The sequence below is a fragment of the Amblyraja radiata genome, chromosome 7 (assembly GCF_010909765.2).
Source record: "Amblyraja radiata isolate CabotCenter1 chromosome 7, sAmbRad1.1.pri, whole genome shotgun sequence".
Lineage (NCBI taxonomy): Eukaryota > Metazoa > Chordata > Chondrichthyes > Rajiformes > Rajidae > Amblyraja > Amblyraja radiata.
Window position 1 is genome coordinate 27337985 of NC_045962.1, and position 12764 is coordinate 27350748.

The following is a 12764-nucleotide window of genomic DNA, read 5'->3' on the forward strand; positions in this document are numbered from 1 at the left end:
ACACAGGTGAGGGGGGAGAGGAGAGGAGGGGAGAGGAGAGAGGAGAGGGGGGAGAGGAGAGGGGAGAGGGGAGGGGGAAGAGAGGGGGAGGAGGGGGGGGAGAGGAGAGATGGGGGAGAGGAGAGGGGGGAGACGAGAGGGGGGAAGAGGAGAGGAGAGGGGGAGGGGGTGAGGGGGGGGAGGAGAGGGGGGAGGTGGGGGAGGGTGGAGGAGGGGGGAGGGGGGAGGGGGGAGAAGGGAGGAGAGGGGGGGGGGGAGGGGGGGGGGGAGGAGAGGGGGGGGAGAGGAGAGGGGGGGAGAGGAGAGGGGGGGAGAGGATGAGGGGGGGGGAGAGGAGAGGGGGGGGAGAGAGAGGGGGGAGAGGAGAGGGGGGGAGAGGAGAGGAGGGGGGGGGGGAGAGGAGAGGGGAGGGAGAGGAGAGGGGGGGAGAGGAGAGAGGGTTGGGAGATGAGAGGGTGGGGAGAGAAGAGGGGGGGAGAGAGGAGAGGGGGGGAGAGAGGAGAGGGGGGGAGAGAGGAGAGGGGGGGAGAGAGGAGAGGGGGGGAGAGAGAGGAGAGGGGGGGAGAGAGAGGAGAGGGGGGGAGAGAGGAGAGGGGGGAGGGAGGAGAGGGGGGAGGGAGGAGAGGGGGGGAGAGGAGAGGGGGGGGGAGAGGAGAGGGGGGGGAGAGGAGAGGGGGGGAGAGGAAGGAGAGGGGTGGGGGGGGGGGGGGAGAGGAAAGGGGGGGGGGAGAAAGAGAGGAGAGTGCCTTTTTACTTCACCCCAAACAACCATTTGCAGGCAGTGCTTTTTTACCTCTATCCATATTTTCATTTTAAAACCAAATTAAGGGCACTCACAGTGCTGTAGACATTTGTTCAGTGTCATTCAGAGCTCTGATTGAGGCACACCGCTTGCAGAGACTGATTGAGGCACACCACTTCCTGGTTTTAGAGTCCCTCCCCCCAGCAGGGGCAGCAGAGAGAATGGGGAATTTTGTAAAAACATTAATATCTCTGTCAATTTTCATCGACGGGAAAAATCCTCGTCACACATGCGGCGGAGGGGGGCTCTGAGCGAGGTGGCCAAAAATGACGGCCGTAGATGGCGGCATTCTCTCGGAAATCGCAGCACAGATGGCCAAAACCGGTCAAGAACAGACTTTTAGTAATATAGATATGTATACACACACACATATATATATATATATATATATATATACACACACACATATATATATATATACACATACATATACACATATATACACACACACACATATATATATATACATATATATACACATACATACATGTGTGTGTGTGTGTGTATGTATATATATATATGATATACACACACACACACACGTATATATTTATATATGTTTCATCTTGACCACTTCCTGTCTGCGCTGTATATTGATTTTAGAAAAAACGCTACCATATATCGCTCTGATTTTTGGCCATCTTACTCAGTCCTCTGCTGAGGCAGCCACGAGGATTTTTCTGATCGATGACAAATAAAAAAGTTATGAGTGTGAGATTAGCTGATTGGTCCTCTTGCCTGTCAATCACCAAGATGAAGGTAATGCCCCTTCCAAGGGGGGAGGGGGCCAGGACTATAAAACCCCGGATGCCTGGACGTGAGTCAGTCACTCTGGAAGATCGTGAAGGAGAGTCCACAACTGTGATTCTAAGCTGTGAATCAACTGAACTGCGAGTCTGCAAAGTACTTGCAATAAATGATTTGTTAGCCCTTAATGACAATGCAATGAGTTGTTTGGCAATTTGATGGCCTGCACTCTGCTTGAAATGCTATGAAATTGAATTTAGTGGCCTACAATCTGCTTGAAATGGAATTTCAAGTAATCGCAGCGAGTTAACTGCCAGTCGAGCAGCCCTGAGTGACTGAGCTGCCAGCCCACCAGCCCTGAGTGGCGGGGCTGCCAACCCACCAGCCCTGAGTGGCGGAGCTGCCAGCACACCAGCCCTGAGTGACTGAGCTGCCAGCCCACCAGGCCTGAGTGACTGAGCTGCCAGGCCAAGAATCCATTTGGCCCATAATGTCCATACTAGCCCTCTGGAAACCAGTCCCTTCAGCCCACTACACCCATACTAGCGCTCCAGAAAGCCCCCCCCCCATGGCAACCAATATTGGAATTGGAGGAGAGGTGGAATATTGCGTTGGGGGACCAGCCTCCCGTGTGAACATGGGACCCAACGGGTCCCACTTAATCTAGTATAATTTGAATTATATAGGCAGAACTAATTTGAGCCAAAGAATTTAAAATTCTGAATACATTTTTTGTAACTACCAATGATGATATCGTGAGGTTTCTTTGTGTTAAAATATCTGCACAGTGACCAACTAGCCTGTTCAAGGTTTGCTCACTATTTAAGTAAAATTCACATTTGTCCTATCCCTTTAATCACATATCCAATGCAATCTGAGTGTTGATAGTTATTACTGCAACCCATGGATGACACAATGCACAGCTAGTAGGTTGGCTGCCCCACAGTTCGAGTCCCAGGTTCAATCCTGACCTTGAGTGCCCTCGGCGTGTAGTTAGCGCGCTCTTCCTAGGACTACATGGGTTTCCTCCCAAATATGTGGAGATTGAGAGGTTTCTTAACTACTATAAATTTATCCAGTAGTAGAATCAACTGGGGTAGTCAATGGGAATGTGGGGAGAATAAAATGGGATGAACTTAGTGTTAGTGTAAATGGGTAGATAGTTGGCATGGAATTAACAGCCAAAGGGTCTGTTCCTGTGCTGCATCTTTCTATAACACTATCATTAGTACCAGAGAAGGCAGATTTAGGCTGATGGTAAAATAGCCAGAATAGATCCAATCAAATGTTTTTTGATTTGTTAGTATGAGGAATTTAAAAGTTGATACAAAAAGGTTAAATAAAAGTGGCCCATACAAAAATAATCAGAGTAGTATCTCATGGGAGAAAAAACATATGGCTTTGAAGAAAGAGCCAGAAAGTGGGAATCATTGGATGAACATATTAAAAGGCTAGTTGGTGGGCTGAATGACAGTTTCATCATATATTATCCAATAATCTAACAAAAGCATCATTTCATTCAGGTTTGTGATGACTGCCATTTTAAAAACAACTTATTTACTACAATATACTTCATGATTGGTTCCACAAAGTCTGCAAGCTACACGTAGGCTCTAGAGGGAAAGACAGAAATTCTTTAATGTGAATTTCGATTGCTTAAGACAATAATCTTCTTCTTTCCATTCAATTATTCCAAATAGACATTTGACCAGCTGGAAATGAACAAGTGTGTTGTGTTGGCTGTCAAAATCTGACAAACCTTCCCACGGAAACTCCTGGATCGGAAGACTACAGATTTCCTCTGGCTTACAACCCAGGAATTTAAAAAAACATCTATTGTCCTCAAGGACGAATCAATCAAACCATCGCATGGGTCTATTGAATCACAACTGTGGCTTTCAAATCATGCGTAAAGTTGAAGCACGCACTCATCCCCCACACAAAATATCAATATGTATGTTTTTAAAATATCTTCAGTACAGTTTTTAACTTTATCAAGAAATTAACCATACCAACATATTTAATGAACAGTTCTGCATACTTGAAGAAAGTCAGTTTCAGTTTTCTAAATACTTGTTTCTTATAGATTTTGGACTATTGTTGATAAACCCCTTGCCACCAATTTTCATAAACTGTGCTGTTATCATATTTACACATATTAAACAGTATAATTTTAAGTGAACTTTTAAAAAAATGATGATTCATGTCGCTACTAAATTCCACTGGCTCCAACCAGATTATAGATGATGCTTAAAATTGAAGCTAACAAAGTTTTGAGCATAATCTGTGACAAAACTTCCAAGTTAAAACCTAAAACTTGAGGCCAAAAGGTTTAGGGTTTTAGCTATCGGTTCTGTGCCTACACTAGCTCCATTTCTAAATGTGAAATCTGCATTCAGGATTCTTGCAGCGTTAAAGTATATTTGAAAGCATGCATTTGCAGAGCAAAACCTAGATGCGATGAGTACATTTTGAAAGTTTTCCTTGTCAGAGACTAAAAATATTGACAGGGATTTAAAAAAATTATATAAAAGTTAATATATCAATTGAAATATTATTTTTGCCACAGAATATCAAGAATAAAATAAATATTTTTAATTATAAATCACTTTGAAGAGAAAATTGCAGGTAAATAACATGTGGCATGTTTAGTGCTGCACCTACCACACCATAGGAGTATGTATCACAGGTTTCAGCCACAGGCAAGCTCTGTATAACCTCTGGTGCCATCCATGGGAAGGTCCCCACCAGGCTCATGTGTGTCGTATGGGAGTGAAACCTTGATGCACCAAAATCACATATCTAGGAGAAAATATACAGGCATCCGATAATCATTTTCTTTTCAATTTGCTAAGTTTTGAAACAACCTCAGGTGAAACTTTGACTACTCACCTTTAAAATGTTGTCTGCAGCAAGCACCACTAGATAAAACAAAAGATTAAATATTAGTTCAAATAGGCAGCTTCTACATTAAATGCATATGATATCAAGCATAATAAACAATCTGCAATATATCAGCCACTGATCCGGGGACAGAAGATTTTTCAAAATCTATATACTATTAAAAGCGTGTGTGTGTGTGTGTGTGTGTGTGTGTGTGTGTGCGTGTGTGTGTGTGTGTGTGTGTGTGTGTGTGTGTGTGTGTGTGTGTGTTGTATTGTATTGTATTGTATTCAAATTTATTGTCATTGTCTCAGTTAGAGACAACGAAATGAATTTCCCTTACAGGCAGTATCATAAAAATAAAAATAAAAATAAATAAATAATAATAAATAATAGAACATATTAAAAATAAAATAGAATTTAAAAAAAAGCACAAACACTGAAAGTCCACGACACAACATAACACAGTGGCACCAAGGTGAGGAAGGCACCATAGTCCAGCCAGCCTCCCCTCCGTTCTTCCCAGATGTTCACTCGTGGTCGAGGCCTTCCTAGCACCCGCAGTCGCCGCCCCGGGTGGCCCGATGTTCAGGCCCTCACGCCGGGCTGGTGGAACGCCGACGCCGAACCCCGACGGTGAACATCCTCCTCCTCAGCGGCCCGGACCTCCCGATCAGCCGCCTCCCGCAGCTCCCGAGTCCGCAGCTCCCGAGTCCGCAGCTCCCGAGTCCGCAGCGGCCGAGCCGGGCAGAGTCGCAGGACCCCGCGCTGTCCATCAGCGCCGCCCGCGTTGGGAGCTCCACAAACCGCAGCTCCATGATGTCGGTGCCACAGGTCCAGCACTCCAGGCTCCAGACGGCGATCCCCGGTAAGGCATCGCCAGCCTCGCGATGTTACAGCGCTGTCCCGCCGCTGCTGGAGCTCTGGTCGATCCTGGCAGGAAAGTCCACGCCAATCCAGTAGGTAGGCCGCTGGGGGGGGGGGGGGGGCGAGGACGCGACTCGAATAATAGTCGCGTCTTCACCAGGAAGCGGCTGAAGGACGGTATCCCCCGCACTGTACCCTCTTCCCCCACATCAAAACACAAAAAAACCACAAAAAAACACACTTTTACATAACTAAATAAACAAAAAAACAAAAAGATACCGGGCTGTAGGTGGAGGCTGCTGGCACCAGCGCCACCGGAAGTACGGGTGTGTGTGTGTGTGTGTGTGTGTGTGTGTGTGTGTGTGTGTGTGTGTGTGTTTTTGTATCTTCACCAAAACACCATATGGTAGTGCTTACATGTTTACATATTCTGACACATTTTCCCCTCCACGCAGTAATCAGGTTCACAAGATTTCATCCTATATTTCACAGGTTATTGATGATTCAAGTTTAAAAAAAAGGCAAAAACTCGTTCTCACACACAGCCTTTTTCCAGGACTTTCCACTGATGATGTCACAATGCCACTCATAGTGCACCAATCACAATGGGGTCTCAAGCTGCTGAGTGCCACAATGACATCACAATGGGAATTTGCCAACGGTAACGGCAGCTTCTCACAGCAGCCTTTTTTCCAGGAGCGTCCAGTAATGATAATCACAATGGGCTCTTAAGCTGCCGAGTGCCACACCCCCCGCCCCCTTCCCTTCCCTCCCCCATTATTCACAACCCCCGCCCCCTCCCACCCACGGGTTATTCACACCCCCAGCCCCAGAAGTGAGGGAAGGAGAGGAGAAGGAGAGGGGAGTGAAGAGGGAGGGTGAAGAGGAGGGGAGGGAATGTTGGGGGATGAAGGGGGAATGGAGGTTAGGGATAGGAAGAGGGATGGCGAGGCGCAGTTGGGCGTCAAAACGGGAACCCGTCAGCCACGCCTGCGCAGTTGGGGGCTATGGGTGAGTGGTGGAATATTGCGTTTGGGGATCAGCCCTCCCATGTAACAGGGACCCAACGGTTCCCACTTGGTCTAGTATTACTCTAAAAATATCAAAATAGTCTAATTGACAATTTGGCCCCCAAATACTCAATCGGAATTAGTAGAGCAAATATGACAGGAGAATGGGGCAGAATTTGTCAAATGTGTTCAGGAAAGTTTCCTACGGAAATATGTAGTGGGCACGACACAGGAGAGGGCAACGTTTGGCCTAGTCTTAGGAAATTGGGACAGGCAAGAGGATGAAGTGTTTATGTATTGTGAGCAATTTAGGGCACCATATTTGAGGAAGGATGTGCTGGCCCTGGACAGGGTCCAGAGGAGGATTACAAGAATGATCCCAGGAACGAGTGAGGTAACATATGTTCAGCATTTGACGGCACTAGGCCTGTACTCACTGGAGTTTAGAGAATGAGGGGGGGGGACCACTTTTAAATGTACCGAATAGTGAAAGGCTTGGATAGAGATGATGTTTCCACTAATGGGAGTCTAGGACTAGAGGTCATAGCTTCAGAATTAAAGGGCATTCCTTTTGGATGAGAAATAATTTCTTTAGTCGGTGATGAATCTGTGGAATTATTTACCACAGAATGCTGTGCAAGCCAAGTCAATGGATATTTTTAAAGCAGAGATAGATAGATTCTTGATTAGTACAGGTGTCTGGGGTTATGGGGAGACGGCAGGAGAATGGGGTTAGGATGGAGAGATAGATCAGCCATGATTGAATGGCAGTGTAGACAGAGAGTGATACAGTGTGGAAACAGGCCCTTTGGCCCAACTTGCCCACACCAGCCAACATGTCCCAGCTACACTAGTCCCACCTGCCTGCGCTTGGTCCACATCCCTCCAAACTTGTCCTATCCATGTACCTGTCTAACTGTTTCTTAAACGTTGGGATAGTCCCAGCCTCAACTACCTCCTCGGGCAGCTTGTTCCATACACTCACTATCCTTTGTGTGAAAAAGCTATCCCCGATTCCTATTCAATCTTTTCCCCTTCCCCTTCACCTTGAATCTATGTCCTCTGATCCTCTTTTACCCTATTCTGGGCAAGAGATTCTGTGCATCTACCCAATGCACCTCTATAAGATCACCCCTCATCCTCCTGCACTCCAAGGAATTGAGACCCAGCCTACTCAACCTCTCCCTATAGCTCAGACCCTCTAGTCCTAGCAACATCCTCATAAATCTTCTCTTAACCCTTTCAAGCTTGACAATTTCTTTCCTATAACATGGTACCCAGAACTGAACACAATACTCTAAATACCAACATCTTATACAACTGCAACATAACCTCCCAACTTCTATACACAATACTCTGACTGATGAAGGTCAATGTGCCAAAAGCCTTTTTGGCCACCTTATCCACCTGCGACTCGACCTTCAAGGAACCATGCACCTGTACTCCTGGATCCCTCTGCTCTACAATATTGCCCAGAGGCCTACTATTCACTGTTTAGGCCCTGCCCTTGTTAGACATCCCAAAATGCAACACCTAACATTTCTGTAATGGGCCGAATGGCCTAATTCTGCTCCTATCACTTATGACCTTATGGATGAGTCTTTTGGGACCAGTGACCACCGTACTATTAGGTTTAGGATAGGTATGGATAGTCAGTTTGGGCCCACGAGTTAAAATTATAAATTAGAACAAGGTCAACTTTGAAGGTATTAGACAGAAACTCGCTCAAATTGATTGCTGCAGGTGGTTTGAAGGAAAAGTAACAGCCGGAAAGTGGGATATTTTTTAAAAGTGTGTTGACAAGAGTCAAGGACATGCATGTTCCTAATAGCGCGAAGGGCAAGGCAGATAGGTGTAAGGAAGTTTGAATGATGAGAGAAATTGAGGCACTGGTCAAGAATAAGGAGGAGGAATGAGGCAGGTAAAGGCAGCTAGGATCAAGTGTAACCCTGGAGGCGTTTCGGAAATTAAGGAGTACACTAAAAAAGGAAATCGAGGGCATAAAAAGTACAGATAATATTAAGGATAATCCCGAGATTTTAAAAGTACATTAAAGCAAAAAGGGAAACCGGAGAGAGAAAAGGGCAAACGCACAATTAAATTATTTTCCAGGCTGGGTGATTAAGAAGGCTTTCAGCACATTGGCATTCATCAGTCAGAGTATTGTGTATAGAAGTTGGGAGGTTATGTTACAGTTATACAAGACATCGGTGATGCCACGTTTAGAGTCTTTGGTTTTGGTCACCTTGTTATCAAAATGATGTTGTTAAGGATGTAGAGAAGGTTTACGAGGATGTTGCCAGGACTTGAGAGCCAATGCTATAGGGAGCGTTTGAGCAGGCTAGGACTTTATTCCTTGGAGCGGAGTGAATAGAGGTGCAGAGGATCATGAAAGGAATAGATAATGTTTAATAAATGTACGGAGTCTTTTATCCAGAGTATGAGAATCAAGAACCAGAGGACAGAGTTGAGGGGAAAAATATTTAATCGGAACATGAGGGACAACCTATTTTTTTACACATTGGATGGTAGGTATATGGAACAAGCTGCTAGAGGAGGTAATTGAGGCAGGGAATATCACAATGTTTTAAAAACATTTGCTCAGGTACATGGATAGGATTGGTTTTGAAGGATATGGGCCAAACGCAGACAGGTGGGACTAGTGCAGATGGGGCATGTTGGTCGGTGTGGACAAGTTGGGTAAAAGGGACTGTTTCATGTTGTATTATTCTATGACTCTACAAAAGGAATAAAGTGCAGCCTTGCAGCAATTTGCAGTTGAAAAATATAATAACACTTGCATGATTTTCTAAAGGTGAATTTCCTATTTTGCTCATCTACGCATTAATCTGCTCTAAACAAGCTTATGTCCGGCACAGGAGAGTGTACGGAACACAGTGCAACTTTGACTGTATTATAGTATTCAGAGTAGTTTTCAGCTTTTGCACAACTGAAGAGGATTTTTTAAGGTAGGAGGCAGTTCGTGCACCAGACATATCCATGTTTATTTGTGAAAAATTGCTAAATGTTAAATCAGCAGCAGCACCTTGTATTATGTCACCCGTGTTGTCAGCTGCTTTGCATTGGTGGACTTCCCCTACAGTCCAGTGGGCAGTATATCAAGGGCAGAGATCCCAGGGGGGACAAGTCCCCCCCATGTTTTGAGAGGCGAGGGACAATCCGCCCCCTCCCTTGATTCGTAATCCGTATTTTAAAACTCAGCAAAAAAAAGCTATTAAAAATCTCCGCTTTCAGCGAGACATTGGGGGTGGGACTGATGATCGAGGGCGCCGATTGGACGAGAGAGACGTCGGTCAGCAGGCAGTTGGGGGGCCCCATGATGATTCAGAGCGATCATTGGAGGAGGGAAGTGTTGGTCAGAGGCGGAAGTGGGGGGGTGGGACTGAGGATAGAGCGCGGTGATTGGAGGAGGGAGACGTCCGTGGAGCAAAGATCATAGAGGGAGTTTGAATCGGCCTGTTAGCGGGCTTTTCATCGCCCGGCACAAAGCGATTTCCGTGCCTAGGCAGTATGATCCTCTGCAAACCTCCAACTCTCAGGCAGAAAAATCTGCCCTTACTCCTGCACTACAGCGCACCCACACTGAAATCAATAGGGAGATATGACTGTCGGGAACATAGTAACTTAGTAGTATCTGCAGTTCTTTGTATCCACATAGTCACTAATCTTTTTTTAAAAGAGCAATACATCACAGAAAGAGGCTGATCAGCCCAACTCATTCAAACCGATCAAGATGCCCCATCTAGGTTTGTCCCATTTGCCCGCGTGCAGGACTCTCACTTAACTTTTTTTCTCTGATGCCAGCCGGGCAACCTCGGCAGCTTTTTAGGTTGCCAAAAATTACAGTTTAGGTGATCATTTAAGGCGGCTTGCATGACGAGTGCGATAATGTGCTCGGACGAAGTACGTAGTTACCAGTCAGAATTATGGTCAATGAAGCATTCACAGATTATTTCTGCTTCAAATAAAGTCACAAACTAAACATATTCACCAATCAAGACATGATATATACCACAATGACATGCAGCAAAATTACAATACAGTATCTCATCTCTTTTTACACGTTGCAATGAATGCAATTTCTATTATTTCTTTCCAATTCCAAATAAAAATCTTGGTTGGATTATTCAACATATGATCAACCTCGGTGAGAACAAGTGCAGGCTTCGCGATCGCTTCGCCAAACACCTCCGCTCAGTTCGCAATAACCAACCTGATCTCCCGGTGACTCAGCACTTCAAATCCCCCTCCCATTCCGAATCCGACCTTTCTGTCCTGGGTCTCCTCCATGGCCATAGTGAGGCCCACTGTAAATTGGAGGAGCAGCACCTCATATTTTGCTTGGGCAGTTTACACCCCAGCGGTATGAACATTGACTTTTCCAATTTCAAGTTGTCCCTGCTTTCTCCTCCGCTTCCCAGCTCTCTCTCAGCCCACTGTCTCCCTTCTTCCTTTCTTCTTCCCCCCCCCCCCCCCCCCCCCGACCCTCACATCAGTCTGAAGAAGGGTCTTGACCCGAAACGTCGCCTATTTCCTTCGCTCCATAGATGCTGCCTCACCCGCTGAGTTTCTCCAGCATTTTTGTGTACTGATTCACACAAGTTCTGTTATCCCACTTTCCTCACCCATTCCCTACACATTAGGGACAATTTTACAGAGACAAGTTTACCTACAAAGCCAATGCGTCTTTGGGATGTGGGAGGAAACCCACACGCTTGCAGGGAGAATGTGCAAATTCAACACAGCCAGTGCCCGAGGACAGGATCGAACACAGATCTCTGGCCTGTGAGGCAGCATGTCTACCAGCTGTGCCACTATATTTTATTTTCCAACACACAAAAGATTATACGTTGATAACTTTGGTTACTAATAAAAAAAGAAACTATCCATTTTCAGTCTTAAATCTCTAAATGACGCTATGTCCCCCTTTACAGCCACTGTATGTTTTAATTTAGTTCAAGACTATGGGGCAGTACATTGGCCATAAAGTTGCTGCATAAAATTGCTAGAGACCCGGAATTGATCCTGAGTATTGGTGCTGTCCGTATGGAGTTTGCTCCTTTTCCCTTTGATCGCATGGGTATTTCCCCGGGTGCTCTTGTTTCCTTTCACATTCCGAACGTGTGCAGGAACCTTTTTCAGACCCAACCCAAAACGTAATATTTTCCTTTTGTCCAGAGATTGTGTCTGACCTGTTGAGTTACTCCTGCTTTTTGTGTCTATCTTCAGTTTAAACCAGCATCTGCAGTTCCTTCCTACCGGCAGATGATGAGTGAGCGGAGAGCGGAGACCCGGCGGCCTGGACACGGATGGCGGGCGGAGACGGAGAGTGACAGAGAGAGAGAGAGAGAGAGAGAGATAGAGAGGGGGACCCGCTCAGAGTTGAACAATAGGTGTCCCGGGTGCTTGCCAAGCCGGACAAAATGGCATGGCATTTAGGTTGCCCGGCGGGACTATAGGTCGCCGTTGACACCCGTTAATTTTGAGCACTGCGCATACAGCCATATCACTCTAAACCTTTCCTATCCATGAACCTGTCCAAGTGTCTTTTAAATGTTGTTTTAGCACCTGTTTCAACTACCACGTAACTTCCTCTGGCACCTCGTTCTACATACTCCTTATTTTATTTGATTTAATTCATTTATTTCAAATAGACAATTGTTTAAGTATGTGCAAGTACTTTTGAATTTTAATATATTTTTTTAATAAACCAGTATTTTTTGTAAACTGTGGCGATACCAAATGTGGTGAACAAACAGTTGCTTTATTCAGACATTACATGGCTGGTGTACATGCAAGTTTGGTCCTCTAACATATTGATTCATTCAGTTATTGCTGCTGCAGCTGAGTGAGGGCGTTGCCTCGAGCTATGTTACCTGTACACTCATGATCTCAAGGCGAGATCTGCTTATATAGCAGGACACTCCCCTTAACCCATGACGTCACGCGACAGCCCTCGTAACCACTGACGAGGGTTCGACCGTAAGTGGTCTGACCATCAGCTAACGCCACAGGCCAAACCCCCCCCCCCCCCCCCCCCCCCCGGACATGATTTTGCATTTTTGAATTTCAGTGACAGCTTTAACAGCTGGTGAGCCTGGAGGTGGGGGTCTCACTGTCCCAAATGTCATCGGCACAACAGGTTGGCAATAATGGGAAAGCTTTTGTGCTGCATTACTCTGCATCCCAATATGGACCCATCACCCAGGATTAAAGTGGAAGGAACAGCGAGCCAAGAACAGGCATCTGTTGAACAACATTAGGATACAATTTTGCCAGCAGCAGGACAAATAGCACCTCGTGTAGTTATCATTGTCATTCCCCAAGATTTCAACCTAAAGCTATCCTCCTTGCAGAATTCAGACTTTATTTTACTGCTTATGCTATCATGTTCCTTTACAGCAAAGTTAAGAAAGCATATGACATGTTGGTCT

The 12764-nt window shown here is 45.8% G+C and overlaps 1 protein-coding gene across 5 annotated transcripts in view; it reads right to left on the bottom strand.

Annotated features, from left to right (window-relative positions):
• The window catches only part of map3k20 (mitogen-activated protein kinase kinase kinase 20), a 124838-nt gene that overhangs the window by 89102 nt on the left and 22972 nt on the right, over window positions 1–12764 (bottom strand). For all 5 annotated transcript variants that reach the window (XM_033023937.1, XM_033023939.1, XM_033023938.1 and 2 more), the window contains 2 exons: window positions 4442–4470; window positions 4214–4351 (listed from right to left, as the gene is read on the bottom strand). In XM_033023937.1, coding sequence (XP_032879828.1) covers window positions 4214–4351; window positions 4442–4470 — 167 coding nt within the window. The remainder of the gene's footprint in view (window positions 1–4213; window positions 4352–4441; window positions 4471–12764) is intronic.